Source organism: Perca fluviatilis, chromosome 7, assembly GCF_010015445.1.
Source record: "Perca fluviatilis chromosome 7, GENO_Pfluv_1.0, whole genome shotgun sequence".
Lineage (NCBI taxonomy): Eukaryota > Metazoa > Chordata > Actinopteri > Perciformes > Percidae > Perca > Perca fluviatilis.
In genome coordinates this window covers 18,530,498-18,555,506 of record NC_053118.1, presented here as the reverse complement: position 1 = coordinate 18,555,506, position 25,009 = coordinate 18,530,498, and the positions used below count along the sequence as shown (strand labels likewise).

The 25,009-nt window shown below is 42.1% G+C and overlaps 2 protein-coding genes across 2 annotated transcripts; one reads left to right on the top strand and one right to left on the bottom strand.

Annotated features, from left to right (window-relative positions):
- The first annotated feature begins 2,205 nt into the window (after positions 1-2,205).
- Positions 2,206-6,552, top strand: LOC120561937. Its single transcript, XM_039805281.1, has 9 exons — positions 2,206-2,561; positions 2,650-2,937; positions 3,018-3,241; positions 4,028-4,139; positions 4,220-4,507; positions 4,598-4,891; positions 5,114-5,143; positions 5,258-5,599; positions 5,700-6,552. The coding sequence occupies exons 1-9, from the start codon at positions 2,216-2,218 to the stop codon at positions 5,999-6,001; spliced, it is 2,226 nt and encodes a 741-aa protein (XP_039661215.1). The 5' UTR covers positions 2,206-2,215; the 3' UTR covers positions 6,002-6,552.
- Positions 6,553-7,309: 757 nt separating this feature from the next.
- On the bottom strand, positions 7,310-9,834 carry LOC120562811 (urokinase plasminogen activator surface receptor-like). The gene is made up of 5 exons (XM_039806713.1): positions 9,782-9,834; positions 9,308-9,427; positions 9,084-9,230; positions 7,922-8,032; positions 7,310-7,828 (listed from the first exon to the last, which is right to left on the bottom strand). Exons 1-5 carry the CDS (start codon positions 9,825-9,827, stop codon positions 7,629-7,631), a joined length of 624 nt encoding a protein of 207 aa, XP_039662647.1. The 5' UTR covers positions 9,828-9,834; the 3' UTR covers positions 7,310-7,628.
- Between the last annotated feature and the right edge of the window lie 15,175 nt (positions 9,835-25,009).

Below are 25,009 nucleotides of genomic sequence, written 5' to 3'. Positions count from 1 at the left end.
AGTGAAGGCAAAAGGGCCAACAAGTGCTAAGCATCTCTGGGAACTCCTTCAAGACTGTTGGAAAACCATTTCAGGTGACTACCTCTTGAAGCTCATCAAGAGAATGCCAAGAGTGTGCAAAGCAGTAATCAGAACAAAGGGTGGCTACTTTGAAGAAACTTGAATATAAGACATGTTATTTCACACTTTTTTGTTAAGTACATAATTCCACGTGTTCATTCATAGATTTGATGCCTTCAGTGAGAATCTACAATGTAAATAGTCATGAAAATAAAGGAAACGCATTGAATGAGAAGGTGTGTCCAAACTTTTGGCCTGTACTGTACATCTGTGTTTTGTTTTCTGCATTAATGTTTTCATTTATATTACCTTATGTACTTTTTCACTGTAACAGAAGGCCTAAAGGGGACAAGTTGGATTTGGGTCATATGTAAGTGTCTTAGACGTAGCTAAAAGTAGCTACATTTTGGACCCCAATCTTTTACAGGACCTTGATGATGGTGACGATTACATGAACACTGCAGACCTCAACATCTATGGAAACATCTCAAAAACACCAGAATACTAATCTAATCAGATTCATAATTATCTGATCTGTAATAAGAGCATCTGATGACTACAGTTTTGTTGTATGACTAATATGATCACAATATTATCAATTTATCAACAAGACGGAATTGAATACACCATATTTTGCTTAAGATTATCCTATCAGTAAGTATGGAACTTTGCTCAGCCAGTTTATTCATTTGTCTAGGCATGATGTCACAATTATTGGGCCTGAAACATAATCCAAATGTCAACAACAAAGGGAAAAAGTGTATTTCCCAAAAATAAATCATTTAAATTTATCAACAGCTATATAGACTGCAAACACAATTATCAGGCAAGTGAGTATCCTGATCTTATCATTATATCTATGCACATTTTCCAGCTCCAAACACTTATTAGATTTAATCATTCTCGGGTGATATTTATTGGTGTAATGAGGGAGGGTGTGGCGAATGTGAAAGATCTTTTATCAAGGCCTGCATAATTACCAGTGTGTGTGTGTGTGTTTTTTTAGAATCATTTGTTTTTTTACAGGAACCAGTATATTCCTTTTGGTAGGCAAATTGTACCCTCCCCGGTTTCTTAAAATGATGGGTGGTTAGAGACTTTAAAAGGTGGAAAACTCCTCATAAACATTCCACTCTGAAGGTAAGTCATTCTGATTTTTAAGAAATACCATATTAAATGTTAAAGAAGCTTTCCTTTTTTCTGCATCTTACAACTTTATATTAGTTTCCATGCTGAAAAATAAAAATAATATTTCTTTAGGCTGAAATGATTTAACTTGTTACCATGTCTGGAGAGCTTTCTGAAATCGAGAATGTTTTTTTGTCGGCAAAGTCTACCTTGTTCTGCTTTGTTATGCCATGTTATGTCATATTAACAATGACTGGCCTAAATGTAGACCTTTCAAAACTTTAACTGCTTCAGAAATGAGGAATTATCTCAGTCTATTGAGAAAACAGCTTTTTTTTCTAGAAACAACATAATGTGGTTTGTTTTGAACAGCTTTTAGATTTTTATTTGTATTCATGACATTTCTGTGATTTAGATTTTGTGGGGTTATTTTTAATCATGTATTAATCTGTTTGTATTATTATGTGTGCTTTGTCTTTAACTCTTATGCCATTGCGGCCTTTTGCCAGGATTCGCTGTTTAACATGGGCGAAACTTTTAAACTGATACTCCACCCAATAACATCTGCTAATATTTACTCTGTAGAATTTAAAGTGGCTTTCTGTCCTATGTGAGTCCCCAAACTTTGGAAATTCAACACAAAACGTCTTGAGTACCCCTTGAAGATTGGATCCATAGGATAAAAGAGATTTGTTTTATTGGAACATTTGAATGTTCTGGAGCTGGGTACTTTGAAGAATTTGAAAAAAAGAATCACAGATATATATTCTATTTTATGTTCTTTTCTAATTTTGAAAGCATAATACTAAGGTGTTCACTGTACATATTTTAGGTGCGTGGTACCATTTACAAGATGTTTGGATTTAGCCATTTTCTTCTGAGCTTCTGTATCCTAGGTAATGCAATTTTTACTACTTAATTTTTGTTAAACATATAACAACTGGCCACATTTTTTGTAATGTGCCTTATGCATATTGGTGCTCTTGCAGGATACATTTTCTGCAGTTCCACGGCTTGGCATGTATATATGCCAAGCAATATCAGAGGATTGAAGGGTTCCTGCCTTTTAATCCCTTGCACCTTCGACTACTATTACAATCCACCTCGCAGACCAGATCGTGTGGCTTGGTACCAGTATGCAAGCTACTCCTATCCTTTAGTTTGTAAAGATTGGGACATGAGGGATGAAATTGATGAATTTAAAGGTAAAACATGGACACCTAATTCTGGATCTGGGAGAAATTGCGACCTTTTAATCAAGCCAGTGACGCAGCATCACCACAGACAGAAGATTTACCCCTGGGTAGATCCAGACTATACTGGGAAATACACCCATGCATTCTGGGATAAAACTGTAACAATTGAAGTAGTTGGTAAGTTATCAAGGTGAGCTTAGAAAAATATTTTTAGATGGATGTATATACAGTTTCCTCAATAATTCTAAACATTTCCTTTGTTAAGACAGGGCAGAGGCACCTCGTATTACGATCTATGGAGACAGGAAGGTTGGACAGTCTGTGACAGTGCAATGCACCGCTTCCCACACCTGTTCGATATATCCACCGGATCTGAGTCTCAACATCCCACTGCGAAGCCACAGTCTAACTCATAGCTCGGGGTCTGGTGGCACAACTGAAACCACCTTGACGACCACATTAAACATAGAGAGAGACCACCAAACTGTGCAGTGCTCCGTCCGACACATGGGCGGTCACACTGTAACAGCCACTCAAACCTTAAATGCAGAATGTACGTGATGCATATACAAAAATAAAACCAATTCCTTCTTTGCTGACCGATAATGTTAACATTTACCATTCGTATCTCAGGCTCCTTTTCAGCGTTGACTATCAGCCGTACATCAAATGAATTCCTTGAGGGACAGGCAAGCAAAGTAACCAGCACTGCCTCATACACATGCTCCAAACATATACCAACCCTGACATGGAACTATGGTAGCATGCCAGCTTCCACTGATACCAGCAACAGTGGAAGCACTAGTTGGAGGACTGTCTCCACACTGACATTCACAGCATCAGCTAACGACCATGGGGCGATCTCTGACATGCTATGCACGATTCCCTGGAGGAGGGACGCAGGATAAGAGCATCACCCTCCAAGTAAAGAGTGAGTAGAAATAATAATCATCTTCCTATATATCAGTATATGTTGCCTTTGTAGCAGTCATATGCCAGAGCTGCTCTGCATTTTAGCTGAATCACCAACAAAGTCTGCAATAGAACTGAAATGTATTTTGATAAAATGTAATTTATTCTTTACATTTTGCCATTTATCATAAAATCATTTCACAGTGCTGGTTTGTTTAAAACAATAACTCTCAGCATGGGGTGTCAAACGAGGAATTAAAGGGATGGTAGAACATAAATTATAATTCTGTTACACTTATTTATGACTTTTATCAATTATTATCTTGTGAAATACTGGATTATTTAACTTCTTACTGCTTCTAAAAATCATTCAAATTAAGCAATTTGAGTGGAAACACGACTCTTTTCTTGAACTGCTCCTGAAAAGCTCTCCGACTTTGCTTCAAATGTTTCCTCTTTTTACAGGAAACATGCTGTCTCGCGGCTGGTCCTTCACCACCCCCCGCAGCATCACAGGCATGAGAGGCTCATGTATCATCATTCCTTGCACATTCACCTACAGTATTTCCCAGCCTGCTGACCTCCGAGTTATATGGTACTTGTTCCAGAGCAATGGGTACTCCCCTGTATTTGACGAACGACAGAATATTATGAGTAAGTTTAACGGGATAACCAGCTTGATTGGATCTGTGGGGGAGAGGAATTGTAGTCTTAAGATCGAGAGACTGTAGATGTCACATAACCAGGACAGACTTTACCCATGGATGGACAAGCACCCTATCACCTCCTACCAAAGCCTGGGTCCCACATTTTATGAAAAAACTTCTCAACTTATTGTTTCAGGTAAGTATCTGGATGTCAATTCAATTCAAATTCCAAGAAAGATTGTTCTCCAAATGACTATTCTTACTTTGATTTCATAGACCAAGCACAGGAACCACAGGTGAGCATCATAGGTATCCCCAGGGTGGGAGAGGAGAGCACAGTGTCCTGCAATGTGCGCCATACATGTATCTCTGCTCCCCCCACCCTGACCATAAGTGGTATACCTGGAGAAGATCTCATTACGGACACTTTGGTAACTGATGGGATTTGGGAAAGGACAGTAGAGAGAACCTGGGCTGTAAAAGAAGAGGACCAGAGTGTGAAGTGTACTGTTAGCTACAGTGGGGGTCAGAGAGAAACAAGTGAGATTAAGCTGAATGTTGAATGTAAGTACAATATGAGACCATGTTTTAACTGAAGTCAAATTAAAATGATCCTGTTTAGCAAATAAGCCTCACTATCACATTTTTGCTCAGGTCCATATAACAGCATCACAATGACTGAGCGGCCTGGCAACGCAACAGAGGGTGTGGCAAAGAGTGTCATTTGTTCTGTTTCCTACAAATGTAAGAAAAATAAACCAACCATTGTGTGGAACTACGAAGACATCCAGAGTTCGTTAAAAACCAAAGAGAACTCCAGCAATACCTTTATCACAGTGTCAAATCTAACCTTTATTGGCTCTCTTGAGGATGACGGTAAATCTTTGACCTGCACTGCTCAGTTTGTTACTGGCGAGACCTCTGACTCTGAAACCCTTCATATAAAAAGTGAGTTCCTACATGTCATACACAGTGGTCAAGACATTGGGAGCTATTCTTATTATACATCACTCTCATATGGGAGTTGTATCAATATTCTCTTATATCTTTCTAGAGAAAGCTTGAAAGCAAAGAATATTTCCCAAAATGTCAAACTTTTGGTCTAATGATGAGATAACATTTGAAGCAGATTTAATTAATAATTGCTTGCTATAATTTTTTTCCCTCCAGAATATGTGAGAGATCCATATGAAAATGACAGTGGGTGTACTTCTCCATTTTCTCAAACTTATTTTGCTGCCATGTTATTTCACAAGTGAAGTGATTTCTTCAGTCATCATTTCTTCCCATCATGACTTGTTTCTCTCTTTACAGCGTTCAATGATCAGGCTGCTGACGTCCCTTTCAGATTCAGCGCCCTGACCGGTTCCTGTGTGGTGATTCCCTGCAGCATTCCGTACAAGGAAGATGAGCCTTTCACACGTGGCGTCTGGTCCAAAAGAAATAATGATATCATCTACCATAATGGCCCAACCTTTGTGGTTGACCATTTCAAGGGCCGCACCAGAATGTTAGGAGAGCTGAATGAGGGAAACTGCTCATTAGAGATTGATGACATCAAACCTTTTGACAATGGGCCCTTCTGTTTCCATGCAGAGAGAGATAACAAGGACAGATACAGATTCAACAATAGCTGCGTATTTATTGTTATGAAAGGTCTGGAATTTATTCTTCATTATATTCAAATGTGCCAAGCTATTGATCTGTTGGCTATCTAATTGACAAAAGCACTCTGCTTTGTGTTTCACATGCTCAGCGTCCCCAGAAAAACCAGTGATGACCTCAGTTCCAGCAGAAGTCGATGCTGGCTCAATGATTACTGTCTCGTGTTCTGTGACGCACACATGTCCGTCACATCCTCCAGTGTTCTCATGGAGTGTCTCTCCCCTCACCAGTGAGGTCACGCACACCTGGACGCCCCAGGGCATCTGGGAGACGACATCCAACATCACGTTCACGGCTGCTGGAGGAGACGGGGTCAAAAACCTAACCTGTACTGCCATCTCCTGGCTCGGCAAGCAACGAGCCAGCACAGTCCAGATGACTGTGAAGGGTTAGAGCCACACAATTCAACTGTTCTGTTCATGTCTGGTTATGCAGTTATATCATACATTGAATAAATGAGCTTCAAATGTTCCAACATCGCCAGGATGAAGTTCTTCTAGTCCTGTTTGTAATCACAATTGCAGTGTTTAGAGTAGTTGCATTCAAATTTGCTTCATTTAAAGAAGAATAAGACATACTTTCTTAATCCCTGATGAAAAATGATATTCTTTTACTTTGTTATTATACACATTACACACAGGCCCCGAAATGCACACACATGCAAACACAGCCTATACACATGCATAAAGCATTAAATGGAAAGTTGCCCAGTTGGGGGTGTGGTGCCTTGCTCGAGGGCACCTCTGCAGTGCCCAGTAGGTGAACTGGCACCTATCCAACTACCAGTCCACACTCCATACTTGGTGTACAGGGATTAAAATCAACAACCCTCCAGTTCCCAAGCCATGTTCCCACAGCCACTGCTGCCCCTAAAGAATGTATCTCAGCTGTCGATTATCTGAATGAACCTGTTAAATAAACACAATAAATATGCTTTTCTCTCATTGTGTCTCAGATGTTTGGGTTGTGCATTTAAACTCCAAAGTGATTTGATTATTTCTCACATGATGTCCTCCCTCTCTGTTTTATTTAATTTAGGCCACAAGGACACACTTGCTAACAGGCCAAATTCCTGGCTGCACTAAACTAAAAAATATTTTAAATCCATTTTTTTCATACATACTGTATATATCCATACATCCAATAAACATGGACACTTGCATTCCCTTATACATTCCCACAAGTCTCAGCACCCCAAGACAGGGCAACATTTCCCAAATATCATTGACATCACTGTCTCACATTGAATGACATTTCTTAAACATAACCCCCTAACAGCACCTCCTAGAACAACCTGAGCTTAATTTAAAATTAAAATTAAATTTTAATTAGAAAATTGGCAATTAGTTTATGCAGTTTAAAACTAAATCACATTGAGGGCCCTTTTAGTATGTACTATATTTGACTGTATGTTAGGAAACTGCAGGTCTGAAATGCTTAATATTTGGCATTTTAAACACTGTAAAGCATCAGGGATACAATCAGAGTGTGGAATCAGTAAATACAGACTGTGTGTCTGACTCAGATCTGTAAACACTTGTCCATGCTTCGTTTGTAAAGTGAATATCCTTAATGGTTTTATGCCAAATGTCTTTGAAATGAGACAAAGGATTTAGAGCACTCAAAGAAAATAGAATCTCAACAGCATAAGGATATTTATTTATTCAGCTTTATATTAGTAAACAGCAAAATATTCTTTATCGTCAGGATAACACCCAGAAGAAAAACTGTGCATCAACATAAGCATTTATTTTTGTACTTGTTCTAAGAATAAAATAACAGGATAAGCTGTAACTCACTCTATGCAAAACACTTATCATAGAAAACATGCAAAAAATAAAAAATAAAATAAAACAAATGCTGGCTAGAAATTGTATGAGGCTAGAGACAAGTTGAAACCTCTATTAAATTGTATTTTTACACTTAAACTTGAAAGGATTGGGACCGGGGTGTGAGCAGCAGTATGAGGCCATGCAAAGATGAGAGAAAAGCTGAGTGGTGATGCTGCCGTCTCCACCAGTTAGGAGAGCATGACCAAAGAGACCAGCGGTGCCACCAGGAGCAGAAGGCCAGCACTTGTGCTGCTGGCGCTGTTGCAGAAGTTCCCCCGACAGCAGCTAATTTCTGTTCCAAGGGCTCCTGCAGTCTGTGTGGTTTGCTTTGAGCAAATCGTCTTGGAGGCACAGCCCTTCATGGTCACTGTTTGACCTCCTGCATTCACTGGGAGAATGAAAATAATGTTAGGGTGGGAACTTAATGTTTTAGTGCATCCATTCAAACAGAGTTAGATATTTAATTATGTAGGCCTGTTACCCTTTGATGAGATGCAGTAGTCCTCATTCCTCTCACAGTTTAGAGTGTTGGTGCACTGTTGTCCATCGCAGGAGAAGCACATTTTACCATTTGGATTGGATTTGCTGGGTTCTGTAGCACAAAACATCCATTGTTCATATTGTTTGGGAATGTAGAGGGGGGGTTGAGGGGTGACTTCAATTCCCTTTTCTTCTTCAGTGCCTTTTTTGAAAGCTTTCTATGTTCAGCAGTCTAATGGTAACTCCCTACTGATTTACACAATGTAAAAAAGATTAACATTCATTGATCATATTGTTTGTGGATGCAGTTATTCAGATATACAAAATGCAAAGATTTATGCCATTTGTTTGCTTAATATCTAATTATAATATACAGGAAAATTAGATTGTTTTTATATTAAGCTATGATTAGCCTATAGGTAATAAATTAAGATTGACTTTAACCTGGAAATTCAGTGGGTCTCTTTTTTTTTTTTTTTCTTGTTCTCCCTCTCTCTCTCAAATTCAAATTCATTGAATGTTTTACATTGTTGATAAAGGGCATCTCTGTCTTGGTCTGCTTTATATTGCTGAGATAAAGTCTGACATCCTGCACATGAATCTTCCCCTCTCTCTATCTCTCACACACACACGCACACACACACACACACACACACACACACACACACACACACACACACACACACACACACACACACACACACACACACACACACACACACACACACACACAGCTGCACTGTAGCAGTTTGGGGTATCATGCCCTTGAGCTCCTCTATAAGAGATGGTGATGGAAAGTCATATTCCCCTCTACTGGCTTGTCTTGGAACTTAAGTCTTGTCTCAACAATATCAACTCCAAACATATTGTCTCAGGTTCTGATACATGGACTGGCATCATCAATTCACAAAACCTACATTCACAATGTCCATATGGCACTATGATGAATATACATCTTATATATACTGTATGTTTAAAACAAATGTATTGTTTTAATGAGAAAATAATCAGAGTTTTTTAAATAATAAATAAGTGCAATCAATACTAACTTTTAAGGAGAGTAGTTTTTGCATTTTTAACAGCTATTGCTTATGCAACTAAAACAGCTCTCATTTAAAAGAAGCAGCTAAATACCAAGAGACAATATACAGTCAGTAAGTTACCAGGGGCAGGTTGGTTGTTGCAGAGATCGGAGGTGCAACACTTGCTAGTTATTACGGTGTTGGCGATTCCAAAGTTGATTGAGGCCTCAACACACTCTTCAGCCAAAGCACAGCTTTTTGAGTTGACATCAAGAATTTTTGAACCAACTGCAACAAAAGAGGAACCTTTGTAAACTGCACAAAGCAATTTAACAATAAAAATTATGCAACACAAATTACTATACCTGCATATGAAGTGACTTTAATCACCCCACACTGTTGACCCCGCAAAGGGCATTCTTTTGATGTATCTGTGCAGGTTCCTGAGATTCCCGGTACACACTCATAACATTTCAAGGTGTAGGCTGAGAAAACACAAAACTATCAAACTTTAAACTTTAAAAATAATTATTATTTTGACACCTTAGCTCTGAGGTAAAATAACAGTGCAGATACAAAAAGAAATGTGGTATACAGTATGAAGGTGGATGCAAAGTGCAGTTCTGAAATGTTTTTGCTTGTTTTTTAACAGAATAGAAAAGAGGTCAAATCATCCGTGGTGAGGAACAAAAAGGAATAGCAGTGACAAGTAAAATTAACCAGTAACATGTATATGTTGGGCATATAGTTGCCTACTGGTATTTGGCATACGACAATCATGTACAATCTTTTTTTAGAGATTAAACTGTTTTTAAAAAACAGATAAAACAAAAACTTGCCTTTAGGGAGAAGCACAACCCCAAAGAACAGCGTCAGGAGATGCATTCTGTGATGGCAGGATACTACTGAGTTTCAGTTTGATCTGTTAAGGGCATAAGTAGTTCTCCTGAGAAGGGGTGGTGTTCATCCTCAGACCCCTCCTTCATACCTCTCTGAATAGTGACTAAATGTGAATCTTAAAAATGCAACAAAAGATTGGGTCAGTGTTTAGTTTGTTATTAGACAACTTCTATCTGTTCTAAACAGTAGTGTCTTAAAGCTATGATAGTTACAACACAGATTAAAACAAACATACATAAAAACATACATACATACACTACCGGTCAAAAGTTTTAGAACACCCCAATTTTTTTAGTTTGTTATTGAAATTTTAGCAGTTCAAGTCCAATGAATAGCTTGAAATGGTACAAAGGTAAGTGGTGAACTGCCTGAGGTTGAAAAGAAAAGTAAGGTTACCCAAAACTGAAAAAAATAATGTACATTTCAGTATTTTACAAAAAGGCCTTTTTCAGGGAACAAGAAATGGGTTAACAACATAAAGCTGTTCTGCAGCAATGGAGGTTGATCAAGCTTTGAATGTTGGTGCTACCAATTCCCACAGGTTCCAACTTTTCTGGATTACTTACAACCCCCTCTGTTTGTATAAAAGTATTGTAGCGAGCTACGTGGAAGAAGTCGAAGAGCCAGAGATATAGAACTCTGTGGTTTTATTCAACCGCTACACACACGCGATATACAGAGGTCATCGACCTACCCCAGTGTTTCAGTCATGGTAACAAATGTAACAAAGGTAAAGTAAATAAACATGAGCACATTATCAAGACTAAAACCTAGGTAACGTAAATGTATAACAAAAATACTAACAGAACATCATTTATCCACTTAAACTAAACACTTAAACAACACTAATAACCTAGTCCCATGATGCTTTGCACTGCCGTGCAGAAAAGTCAACACAATGGAATCCTGCCGGCCGTTACATAGCCCCCATCTGAGGGGTCAGTCGTCCTCGGCGACCCCATCACCCAAAACATAGTCCCTCAAATGTCCAGGACGCCCGCGGCACCAGTGGCAGGTCTCCCAGGACTCACAGGGGACGCAACGGGGGACACACAACTGGGGGGTCCCACCCAGGTTGAGGTGTAGTATGCTGCCATCCTCAACCCCACTGTCCACAGGTGGAGCAAGAGGACGGTATGGTGCGATTCTGTCTTGGTGTAGCACCACCATTTGTCCCCGGCAAGGCATGCACAACCAGTACACCACCTCTGACAGTCAACTCACAATCTCGCCGGGCCCCTGCAAGTGACTGCAAAGCTAAGGAGAAACCCCCTTCTTACGGACAGGGCAATACACCCGTACCTTGTCCCCCGGCTTGAAGACTTTACCCCGACAATGTGTGTCATAGGCCCTTTTCTGCCGCAGACCTGAATTGGCTTGGGCCTGGCAGGTGTAGCCGTGTACTAACTTTAGGCATTCTCTCAGCCTATGGTTGTAGTCCATTTCTTTTCCTCCAGCAATCTCAGGCTCAGGAGGGGCCCCGAACACCAAGTCCACTGGTGTACGCAGTTCACGTCCAAACATGAGGGCAGCAGGTGTGCACTGACTGGACTCCTGGTTAAACCGTTCCACCAGCCCATCACTTTGATGGTGGAGAGGTGTAGTCCTCGTCTTGCTCACCCCTTACCTCTGGCAGACCTCACGGAAAACATGGGACTCAAAGTTCCTCCCTTGATCACTGTGGAGCTCAGCGGGGACCCCGAAGCGGGTGAACATCTCCTCAACCAGCTTCTCCGCTGTTGGGTGGTACTCTGATCTGCCACTGCATATGCCTCAGGCCACTTTGTGAAGTAGTCCATGGCTACGATGACCTAACGGTTCCCAGAGTCCCGCGGTGGAGCGCGTCCTCAGGTAAGAGAAGCATGATCAGTGCGAATGATGAAGTGGCTGCCATGCAATTACGGCCGAAAGTGCCATACTGCCTGGACCACGGCCAGCAGCTCACGTCGTGTGACACAACAGTTCTTCTCTGCCCTACTCAGGGCGCGGCTGTAGTAGGCCACAACCCGCTCCCCATCTCCTGGTTGTTGGGAGAAAACAGCACCAATCCCCACATTGCTGGCATCGGTGTCCATGATGAAGGGTTGCTGGACATTGGGGTAGGCCAGGATGGGGGCTTCAGTGATGGACGCCCTGAGTTGAGTGAAGGCTGCAGCACATGCGTCATCCCAGATGAACGGGCAGCCCAGGTCAGTCAGGCGAAGTTTGTCGAAGTTGTTGGCGTGCACCAGCAGATCATTGAAGTACACGACACAACGACTCTGGAGCACATCTGCCAGCACCCTCTCCATCAGTCGTTCAATGGCATGATGTGGAACTGCCACAGTCCCTGCCCAATGGTGAAGGCAGTCTTTGGTCTTGCTTCTGGGGCCAGTTCTACCTGCCAGTAGCCACTGCACAGGTCGAGGGAGCTGAACCAGCTGGACCCTGTGATGTAGTCCAGAGCATCATCAATGCGAGGAAGTGGGTTTAGACATCGGTAGTCCACACAGAACTGCCAACTTCCGTTCTTCTTCCTCACCAGGACAATTGGCGCAGCCCACGGACTGTTGGAGGGCTCAATTATCCCAGCGGCAGCCATTTCCCAGATCTTATCCTCTGCCACCTGACGCTTAGTGAGGGCCAGCCGGTGGGGATGCAGTCAGATGGGCTGGGCATAACTGGTCTCAATAGCATGCTGGACCAGCCCTGTCTGCCTGCAGTCTTCATCCCTGGCAGCAAAGAAATCCATATAATCATCAAGGAGGCGTTTCAACTGGGTCGAGACCGTCGCTGCTGCATTGCCACAGGTCGTGCATGTCCTCCGCCAACTCAGTCAGGGATGGGACGGACGGCTCTTTGGTTGGGACAGGAGCAAGCTGTAGCTGGGCAGTCCGCTGATGATAGGCATGCTGGTAGTGGTCGTGCTGGTAGTTGGCGTGCTGGTGGTGGCCGTGTTGATGGTGGGCGTGCTGGTGGGAGGTGACAGCGGCGGCCGGATCATCAGCCTGTTGGGCTCTGGGCCTCTTCTTCCCCCGACGGCACTGAAGTGCAATGGTCTCTGTGCCAAGAGTGATGACAGCCCTTGACACAGGCACCCCAGCTGGTCAACAAGTCCAGCCCAATAATGCATAGGCCTGGATGTAGGCTAGCCAGAACTTGTGTGACAGCTTCTGGTTCCCAGCTCGGACTTGCAGTAGATTTGTTCCACTCATGCCAGCAGTTTCCCCTGTCACCGTCATCAGCTTGATATCCATTGGCGACCATGCCACAGGAAGTGTGCCGGTAGTACCATGGAAATGGTGGACCCCGTGTCAACTAGGGCCCAGCAGGGTTGGTTGTCCAGATGGCAGTGCAGGTATAGCCCTTTGGCGTGGCCTAAACGGCCAACCAGCGTGCATCGGCCTTGGAGGGGGGGTAGAAGCTGGAGCAGTGGTCCCCTCATTAGACACACTCCGCTGTAGTTTTCCGCTGGCTGGATGGCAGTGGATTTTGGAGTTGGTGCTGGGCAGTTGCGAGCTCTGTGGCCAGGCTCACCAAACCGGTAACAACAGTCGGTCTTTCGGGATGGGCGATGTCTTGGTGGTGGTGGGCGAGCAAGGCAGACTTCTTCAGCCTCCTCCTCACAGTCAGCCATCCTTATGTGTGGTTGGAAGGTGGAGGTTTTCTGCTGGTCAGGCTGTGCAGAGAGTATCACCTCAGCTTGTTCAGCTTCGCAGATGGCTTCGTTGAGGGTCATGGGCCGGGCGAGGCAAACATGCAGGCACAGCCGCTCCGGCATGAGACCTTGCAGGAAGGCATGAAGAGCCAGTTCCTCTTGAGCTGCTGCTCTTGAACTGTGGGTATCCTTGTTGAGTGTGTAGCCGGACATCTCTAGCAAAGGTGCCCAGGCTCTCCCCCTCTTGGCGGCGGCGATTATCTAGTTGCTCTCTGCTCTGCTCAGTGAAAAGTCTCTGCCCAAATCGCCTCTCCAGTGCTGTCGTCAGGGCTTGAAGGTCCCGTTGCTCTGCTGGAGCTAGGTCAAGGAGCACTTGCAGCGCCTTTCCTTCCAATGCAAGCGCCAGATGTACAGCAGCTTCTTCATCACCCCAACCGCTGTGCCATATTACTAGTCTGACTTGGGAGAGGAATGGCTTTAAGGTTGTCATCCCGTTGTACTTGGGCAGCTTGTCTGGGGTCCTGGGTACAGCTGAGGGGTAATGTACTCTTTGTAAGGGGGCAGGTGCTGATGGCTCATAGACAGCAGTGGTGGTGATGGGGTAGATGGGCATCTGTCATCTGCAACAGAGTATCACTGACAGGGGCACTCCCAACCTCTAGGGGGCGATGGCGTGGCTGAAACCGTCCGAGCGTGTAGCGGCAGTCCCGGCCTCTAGGGGGCGTTGACGCGCCGCGCTGGAACCGTCTGGGCATGCGATGATACTCCCGACCTCTAGGGGGCATTGCCGCTGGAACCGCATGGGCATGCAATGATACTCCCAGCCTCTAGGTGGTGTTGGCGCGCAGCGCTGGAACCGTCTGGGCGTGCGATGATACTCCCGGCCTCCAGGGTGCGATGTTGCGGCACGCTGGAGCCGTCAGGGAGGGTCGGGAGGAGTCTTTCCTGGTCAGCGTTGAGGCGATCCAGGCTGCGACGGGTCAGGTTGATTGCTCTCTCCATCGACTGGATTTCAGCTTTCATTTGTTGTACCATTTCTTCAACTGTTTCTTCCATTTTCACAACGTGCTCAATCCCACTTCTGACACCAATGTAGCAAGCTACGTGGAAGAAAAATTAGTTTAACAGAAGTAAAAAAAATGCATTGACTGTCTCAAAGAAAATAAATCTCCTTGGAATGATGGGTTGATAAGTGAATTCTTTTTCTTTTTAAAGTATTTAATCAGTCATTAGCACCTTTTTTAGCGGCTGTTTGTAGAAGCCATAGGAAAAGGAGAATTACCTCCAACTCTTCGACAAGGTCTTATTAAAGGTATAGTGGAGGATTATCCAGAATTTAGAAAAGAACCGCCCTCTCCACTTTTTGAAAAAATGCACATGCGCAACACTCTACCTGCTCCCGAGAGGGAACGCCTATTAAACGTGTGCACGAGAGTGCACTGTTTACAAGTTGCTGTCGGCATGGCTCATACAAGCCTACTTTCAGAAAGAAGATTTGCACTTTTTCACAAATTGAGATGTTTACCGTGTGTGCGCGGTGCGTGACTTGTGCCAGGGCTAGCATCGCTAATCATAGCTTACATCAACTTTTACTAGCAGTGATATAGAATGGATAGCATGCCAAACTTTACCTGTTGAGTAGAAACTTTGCGACTGAGCTATCAAGTGGGAAGCCCAAACTGTGCTTTTAGCGCATGCCAGCGTGTGAAATAATCTCCCAAAAACACTCTGGTCTTGTTTCTTTTTTCAGAGGCCTTTCTCTTCTTGTCATACAATTCGTACACACTTTTTCTCTTGCGACCCTCAGACATTTTGAAAAAACACGGTGAGAACGGCGAGCTTCAATGAATGGTTGAAACCGTAGCTCACTACCTATGCTCATCACACATATACACCTGAAAGTGCGCATGCGCAGAAAGCGAAAACTACCTAGGGACGAGCACGTACGACGGCCTTACGTAAACATATCACCAGAATGATTGACAACTAGGAGGACCAATAGTCTTGATGATCCACCCGGAAAAAGAAAATCCTCCATAATACCTTTAAATTGATTCCTAAACCAAAAAAAGATAAACTGAGTATGGAAAATTGGAGACCAATTAGTCTGTTAAATAATGATGCTAATGTAACGCTAGTTCTTGTTAGCGTTAACTATTAACTCGTCGTTATTAAATATATATATACTTTCGGGCCGTGGGTAGAGAAAGAGCACGGAGACAGCTTCGACTGTAAAACTTGGTTCACTTTAATGACACCACTCAAGTGTGGGACAACTCAAGACTAAGCACAAAACATGCTTCATCATCTCAACATCATATCCCTCCGCCAACATAACTATTACTGAATTACAGGCAGGGCATAACAGGTTAGATAGTTCCCTTGTTAACTCAAGGAACAGAATACATTATGAAGCTACAATTAATGAAAATATGTGACTTATTTCAGTAAGCCTAAAAAGGTTATCTGTTAACTAAATCGTCACAAAACAAATCTCATCTTACACTAAGATATTCACCTTGGTCTTTGCTAAAAGGTTGAAATCAGGATTGTATGGCGTGCTGGTGCTGGTGCTGGTGCTGGCATCTCAAAACCTGTACCTTTGTTACGCCCATGGGTGTATTAAGAGAACGGTCACGCCCCAACATTTACATAGGCTACACAACTGACCTGAGATCAGGTAGTCTTCTGAATCTAGGTCGCGCAGATCTCTGCTATTCCATTACAAATGTAAAGCTCAAATATGGGCCGTTTTATGAAAATGGATGGCTAATTGCAAATTTTGTCCGACTGTGTGTCGGAGTTCAGCGGCCGGTGCTGCCTGGGTTGCTACATTGCCGCCCTGCCTGTCGTCTGTAACAGACCCTGGCCTGCTGTGAGCTCGATTGAGCTCGGCCGGCGGCCTGGTGCTCAATACCCGCGCAAACTTACCCTTTTCTGGGTGACTGGACTACCATACGCTGCTGCCCTGACAGAGCTCCAGGGCCTGCAGCTCGCTGTTCTCCCTCCCCTCTTCCTGCTACCGGCCGTCCGGTGAGTGACTAACAGCGCGGGCAGCGAGCTTGTTATGCCCGCAATCTCTTACCGCAGTTAATCTTATAATGGATATGTGTGTTGAGTTATTTAAACAAACAATCGGGGAAATAAACGCCTCTTGTCCGTGAGTCTCATTGATAGAGCCGCGGTGAGCTGGAGTCCATCAATGAGAGCTAGCTAGCCTCCTCCTAACTCCGACATTCACAAAAATGCATTCAATCGAAATCGGACAAGTGTTAGCTAAGCTTTGTAAGACCTTGGGGAACCTGTAATATACATGCTGTGATGAAATTCAAACTGTAATTAAAGCTGCGAGCAGCGATGAACGGGCCCTCGCGCCTCTGCGCGCGTCGGGGTTAGCGGCGGACGCCGCTCCTTGCGACCGTGCATTCGCGCGACACTCAGATGCCGCAAATCGTCAACAATGAAAAGGGAACTCCCTGCTGAGTTCAACGATAGCTCACACAAGACTCTACTTCATACGTTTCATTAGCTGTAAAAAGGGGCGTGGCTAAAGCATAGGGGGCAGGTCAAACCATGACCAATGAAGAAGGAAGTCTCTGCTGAGTTCAATGATACCTCACACAAGACTCTACCTTAAATGGGTCAGCATGTATGAAAGGGGGCGTGGCTTAAACATAGGGGGTGGGTCAAACCATCACCAATGAAGAATGAAGTCTCTGCTGAGTTCAATGATACCTCACACAAGGGTATATCTTAAACGGTTGAAATGTTATGAAAGGGTGCGTGGCTTAAGCATAGGGGGCGGGCCAAACATCACCAATGAAGAAGGAACTCTCTGCTGAGTTCAATGACACCTCACACAAGACTCTACCTTAAACGGTTCAAATGATAGGAAAGGGGGCGTGGCCTGAATAAGTGGGCGTGGTTAAAGTATAGGGGGTGGCTCAGTATAACATGTAGACCACAGATTATAAGTTTCATGTAAATCGGATGATGTTTGTCATATAAAGCAGATTTCCTGGTGCCAGCGGGGGGCGCTATGACCACAAGTCAATTTTGGCCTGTAGGTGTCCTCAGGCCTGGACCCTTGTCAATCGTGAGAAATTTCGGGCAGATACGGATAACGCATACACTCAAGTTGCAACAACCTTTTCTTTGTTCATCGCTAAATACTCAAAATGGCCGCCACGCCACGCCCACACTCTCCCAAAATTTTTTAAAAGTTTTTTTTAATAATTTTTCATCGTAAAGGTGTTGGGATGGTACAGACCAAGTTTGAAGTCCATCGGATGAAATCTCTAGGAGGAGTTCGTTAAAGTATAGCACCTTGACTTTTAGGCCTACTTCCTGTTGCCACTAGGGGGCGCTATGACTTTAAGTAAATATCGGCCTTTAATTGTCCTCAGGGTTGGACTCTTATGAATCCTGAAAAGTTTTGAGGTAATCGGACAATGTACACTCGAGTTACACCCACTTCCTGTTTCGGCGGCGAAACGCACAAAATGGCCGCCCCACCACGGCCACGGCCACGCCCTATGACGAAAAGTTTTTCTTTTAACAACTTTTCATCTTTAACATCTTAAGATGGCACAGACCGAGTTTGAAGTTGATCGGATGAAATCTCTAGGAGGAGTTTGTTAAAGTACGACATATGGAAATGGCCAAAATCGCACTAATTTCAAACAATTCAAAATGGTGGACTTCCTGTTTGGTTTAGGGTAAGGCTCAAATGAAGTTTTTGGTACATCTTGACATGTTACATATGTGTACCAAGTTTCGTGAGTCTACGTTAAACGCACTGCAGGGGCTCAATTTATTTTACTTTCTAGGGGGCGCTAGAGAGCCATTTTTGTGCGGCTATTCACGAAACCCTTAAAATACGTAAATTTTCACCAGACTTGATGCGACTGCCAAATTTGGTGAGTTTTTGAATATGTTAAGCCCATACCTGTCAAGTATCCCATTTTGGCCGGGAAAGTCCCGTATTTTACTCTTCTTTCCCGCCGTCCTCCCGTATTAGTATTTTCCCATAAATCTCCCGTATTTTAACCTGCGTTATTAAAAAATAATAATACCCCGGGCCCAAGCGGAGTAAAAAAAACCACAAAAAAAACCATTCCCAATCTGAGCTCTGTCACTAGCCTCGCGATAATTGCAACCTGCAGTAGCCTACTACAGGTACTGTAGGTGGCAGTTGTCGCGAGGTTAGTGTGTGAGGTTAGATGATGATGGATGCTACGACAGAGACGGTGCGCTGCCAAAACTTATGAAGGCTTTACTATGCATTCCCCATAGCAATGCAAGTTCAGAAAGGGTGTTTAGCATGGTACGAAAGATTGTTACAGAGAATAGGATGACGTTAGACAACAGAACTATTTGCGCTCTACTCTCATGTAAAATTAACCACTCTGGCCCAGCCCACAAATACACTCCTTCCAAAACAATCTTAAAGAATGCAAAGTCTGCAACAAATTTGTACAATAACTCACTAAAAGAGTAAAGAAAGTTATGTGAAATGAAAACAAAAACTGTAAAAGAAAAGCAATATGAAATGAAAAGAATGTGTGGAATGAAAATAAAATGTAAAGACAAGCAATGTTATAAATTGTAAATGTTTCCAGCATTCTGCATCAAGTAGTGATTTTAGCTTTCTTGTACACCTGTCTTAAAATGTAAGGGATACTGGAGCTTGGTTGGGTTGGTGGGACTGCTCGCGGTGGGCGCTGGAAAATTTCCCTTATTTTCAAATCCAAAACTTGACAGGTATGGTTAAGCCCCTCAAAAAGCCAATTCATTTGACGGGAAAAAGAAAGAAAGAAACAATAATTCCTTCAGTTTCAATAGGGCCTTCGCCGCTGTCGAAAGTGTAGCTAGCTAGCTGCGATATTTCCTCATTGTATTGAATGGGACATATAGCTAGCTAGCTAGCTAGCTGCTCCTCCTAGCAAGACCCTGAGTTCATAAAAATACCTTAAATTCAAATTGGACACAACGGTTAGCTTTGTAAGACCTTGGGCTAGATGTTACATAAGTGGCGTGACGAAATTCAAACTGTAAATATATTATAGTTATGCCGGCAGCCGGCTGTGGAGCCCCGTATAGTGCAATAATGCCCAGCAGGCTGCCGCTTTCTCGTCAGACTGTGTGGAGCTCCTAAAGTCCGACACGTCTTACCAAATTTGCAATTAGCCATACATTTTTCGTAAAACAGCCCATATTTGAGCTTTATATAGTTGATTTCTCGCATAAAAAAAGTCTCAGAAGTGAATTTGGTAACAAAACATTGCAGTGTCTGGAATATGAGATTCTGTCGAGTCTCTAATGTGTGTGTATTGGGGATTCGCTCAACCAATCAGCGCGCGTCTCTAATGTGTGTATGGCGATTCGCTCAACCAATCAGCGCGCATCTCTAATGTGTGTGTATGGCAATTCGCTCAACCAATCACCGCGCCGCTCATCTAAATATTCATGAACATACCATATTTGGAAGAAAAGCTCTTGTTACAAATAGGGCCAAAACACAGGGATGCATAAGGGCCAATAAAATATCAACCAGACCATTTTCAGCCCAACCAATGTTACATACCCCATTAGGAGACCATAAGGAACAGTGTTAAATACCCTATATAATCATTCTCTCACCCCTTTAAGTTTTGAAACACTAAATAATAATTTCAAAGTAAAATGGTTAACTAATTTGATTGAAGAAAAGGACTGTATTTGGAATACTTTCCCTTAATATGTATTTGGATTAGTTGGTGGAGTAAAATTTCTGTTGTGATTACAAAATTGATAGATTACCTGTAAAGTTATCAAATTTTCATAAACAAGCTCTGCTGGCCTGGAAGTTAATTTACAAGCATAATTTTACGCCAACCAATTACCACATTTGGAATAACAAAGATATTCAATATAAAAATAAATCTCTGTATTATGGAAATTGGGTTGCTAATGGTATTGTATTGGTAAAACAACTCCTTAATGCTGACGGGCAGTTACTAAAGTATAATTAATATATAATTCTAATAATAATAATTATAATTGAATTAGTTAAAAAGTTATCTCGTGGCCACAAGATAGTATCTTGAGGCCTCAAGATAGTTATCTTGAGGCCTCAAGATACTATCTCGTGGCCACAAGATAGTTATAATTAATTTTTTTGACAAAGTGGGACCTCAAGATACTATCTCGTGGCCACAAGATAGTTATAATTAATTTTTTTGACAAATTGGGACCAGGGGTGCTCCGTATATATCAGCAATTAGCCAAAGCGAGTTGGAAAACATGGGCATATCAGCCAAAATCCAATGTCATGCATTAGATACAATTGTACTGGTGCCCAGCAGCGACATTTTGTTGTTGCAAAATTTTAGTTTATCATGGAAACCCAATGCAACCGCTGCATGTCTGTTCATCTGGCTGTGGGGAGCAGGTGTGATTCAACAGTTTTTTTTATACCAGCACCAACCCTTCAGTTTCATTTCTTTTTGAGCACCAATTTAAGGTTTGGTGTTTCCCACAAACGAACGCTACATAGCATGTCAATGTGGTTATTTCACATTTCCTGTTATTGCCTTGCTGATGTAGGTTTTATAGTCTCTGTCTTAAAGAAGGTTTTAAAGAAGTATGCCAGTGGAGATATCATCCTGATGCTGTAATAGAAGAGTGCAATAAAAAAAAAGAAATTAAAAATATAAAGAATTATATATTTTAATCTGAGAAAACTTGTACACCAAAACTGCAATTACAATAATGGCTTGCAAATTAAAAAAATTCACATTTTGCTTACACGTGTGCACACACAACTGGTTTCATCTCTCTTTCTCACCACTGCTGTACAGGCTTCAGCTGTGTCTGTTCAACAGGGCAGGGATACACCACTTTCTGACACGGAGTGCCAAGAGTCCACAGGTTTTCATTCCCACCAAAGTCTGCACTTGTCCCTCATGTAGGGTGCAAACGACCATCTCCACTTTCAGAGCCACAATTATTCTTTATGTGACATGATTATTGGACATAACAGCTTCAACTGCTATTGGATATGACAGCAGTTCCTCCAAGGTGTTAGCAGAGCAGGCGGCTGTACTCAGAGAGGGCCGAGGACTTTTTCACCCCATCCCAGATACGTGCTGCGTAGTGAAACCTGTAAAATCACAACACTTACTGTATACAGACCAGAAATTGTATTAACTTTGATGAAACCAATGTGTTTTAATGTTTTTTGTGAGATTAAATGTTTAGATTTAGATTTTGCTTTCAACTGATGTGCATAGTAGAGAGGTATACAGGAAATGGTGGTGGGGACATGCAACAAAGAAGCGGGGATGTGGCAATTCATGTGGTATGCGTTTTAGTCACAACCGACAAGCATGTACAAGAATTTTTTTATATTTCAGTTCTTATATTTTGATGGGGGGGATGCACAATAAAGGCTATAAGGCAATAAAACAAATATATAAAAACAGAAACTAAATGCTATTCTCTTCCATTTAAATACATTTATATTAAACTAGCAAAATTAATAATGAATAAGTCTTGCTTTACAAATACTAGTAGTATTAGTAGTATTAATAGTAGTATGACACAAAAAAGAAATGCTATGTAAATCTCTGTATTGTTGCTACACAAACCTATTCATTGGCAGAAACCTCCTTTATAATAAATAATGTTATATTTGCAACTAAAAACAGCATCAGCAAACTTTCAGAAAAAATATACGTTGTTAGACTGCACACAGCACAAACAACCACCACTTGATAATCAGGCACCATGTTGTACATGTATCCTGAGAGGCAAAACCCAGAGCAAAAAAAGTTCACAACAATGTTCCTGAATCTCATCTTTATAAACTCAGATCTTCTCTCATCTGGACTATTCTGGCTGAACAGTAAATGACCAATGTTCAGAGAGACTTAGGTGAGAAACTCAACTTGAAACAATAAAGTGAGGGGGAAGGAAATGAAGCACTAAGATTAGCAGTTTGGTCATTTGTGTTATCTTAATGTTTGCCTAATCTGAATTATAGTGGCTTTAGTAACCAAACCAAGCTGAAATTGTAAAAGTTAGATGCATTTTGAGGGGTGCGGTGAAAGCCAAATTATTAGGCCAAATCATTCACTTTATTGTATGTTACGCCCCTCTAGTTTCCTGTCTCTCTCTATGCTGTCAACTGTAAAAGAAAGGTGTTAATGCTAAAAAGAAATGAACCTTAAATGTCCCCACATCCCCAGTAGAAATGACACCCTTACTGTAATAACATTTCTAGTGTTGTGTTTGGTTGCTTTACTTTGTTTTTGTCCTGTAACAGACTGTTCTTTAATGATTAGTTTACGATTGATATTAGAAATTAAAAGTCAGCAAAGAAGAATGTGATGCGTTTACCAGTTCTTCTCAGTGAGGATGGTGTGTGACAGCTGACAGCGGGGCATGGCCAGTATTTGGCTGCAGAGTTTTGAAACCATGGTGGAGAAGGCAGGATGTCCTCTGTACCCCGGGAGCAGAGAGAAGAGTTGAGGAAACGGGTCAAAAGCCTAACCTGTACTGCTATCTCCTGGCTCAGTAAGCAACAAGCCAGCACAGTCCAGATGACTGTGAGAGGTTAGAGCCACCCAATTCATCTGTTCTGCTCATGTTCATTCTATCATACATTAAGTTGTGTATATTACATTTATTAATACATTTAATTGAGCCTAAAATGTTTCTACATCGCCAGGATCAAGCTCTCGGTCAGTATCCATTGCAGTGTCAACTCCTGTTTGTAATCATCCTAGCTGCAGTGTTTGGAACGGTCTTGTATAGGAGGAGGTAAACATGATCCAGGATCCATAATCCATGCAGTGTAATTACACACAGTCAAAAGGTGTAGGTTTAACCAGGTGAACAAGCCCAGTTGAGTAAAATAAATGAACTGCTATGGTTTTGGTAATTTGTTCTGTGTTTTGTCTTATTGTGGTGGTCTGTTTTTCTGTTTTGTATTTTGCTGTGTTTCCTGTTTTATTTTGACAGTCTGGTTTTCTTATGTTTTTCTCCTGTTTCCCAGCCCTTGTGTCACCTGCCTCTTGTTACCTCGTTACCCTCTGTATTTAGTCTTTTTGTTTCCCCTTGTCCTGTGTCAGATTATTCGTTTGGCTATGTCAGTGGATTGCTTACTGCTGTTCTGTGTTTGCCTGTTCCTGTTTTTGGGTTCCTACCTGCTCCGGGTTTTTGTATTTTGCCTGTTCCAGTTTTTGGATTTTGCCATTAAACCTTTGAACGCTATGGAGGAAATATTTATTCATAATTCAAATTGAAAGTCCAAAGAGAAATTAAAAGTCCAAAGAGAAAACAAAGCGAGATCAAATTAAAAATATTTTTTTTTTTTTTCCATTTGGCTTTGGCTTTTGAATTTAATATTTGGCTTTTGAATTTCAATTTAACATTGGCTTTTAATTTTCATTTAATATTTGGCTTTTGAATTTCAATTTAACATTGGCTTTTAATTTTCATTTAATATTTGGCTTTTGAATTTCAATTTAACATTGCCTTTTCATTTGGACTTGACACATGTCAATGTAAATGAGGAGGCGTGGCCGAAAGGCTGGTGGGAGGGTCTGAAACGAAAGGGGTGCAGAGGCACCTTATGAACAGCAGGGGAGAGCCATCCTGCAAATGCCACAGGTTACCTCCCTACGTGTAAACATTCCACCAAAACTTCTTCCTATTTAGCTATTTTGTGATTGGTTTAAAGACATGCAAACAAGCCAGAGCATTGTTTTACTCCTATCCCAGAATGTATGTGTGGTGTTGCCAGACCTTACTCCAGCACAGACACAGCAGTGTGGAGATAAGTCTGACAATGTGATACTTTACATGACTGACAAATACACAGTTAGAGATGGGGACAGGCTGAACAGTTGAGGGTCATCTAGAATAATGGGACTTCAAAGCATCAGAGATGCCTTCAATCAGAGTCTGGCCTGACTCAGACCTTGACCTCAGACCTGTACACACCTATAGTGACTGCAAACTATACCATGCATCAACTTCACACATGACCAGGAGGTAGCATATTACAGGCATAGAGGCAAAGCGCAGAGCAGTTATACATCATCATTGCTTCTGGCTTTAATTACGCCTTGAAAGGTCAGCAGCATTGAGGTCATAGTTGAAATCATTTTAACAGCTTCAATTTCGAGTGTGCCACGCAAAAAACAAAGAGAACTTCAGCAATACCTTTAACACAATTACAAGTTATCTCTTACTTTCTCTCTGACTTTTCTTCATTTAAACCTAATTCTCCAAAAAAAACGTGAGATCTTTTAACTCTGCTGTTGAATTTTATTTGAAGTTCATATTGCAGATGTTGACCTCTTTCCATTTGTGCAATATAAGTGAAGAACGGCCCTTGTATATGGCTCTGTCTATTTGCAGGTACAGAAAATTTTAACCACATCTTCATTCCTATGGTGGCGGTGATTGGTACAGCCGTGATCTTTAACATTAACATTAACATTAACTGATCAACAGATCACATCAGATAAGTAATAGCTTT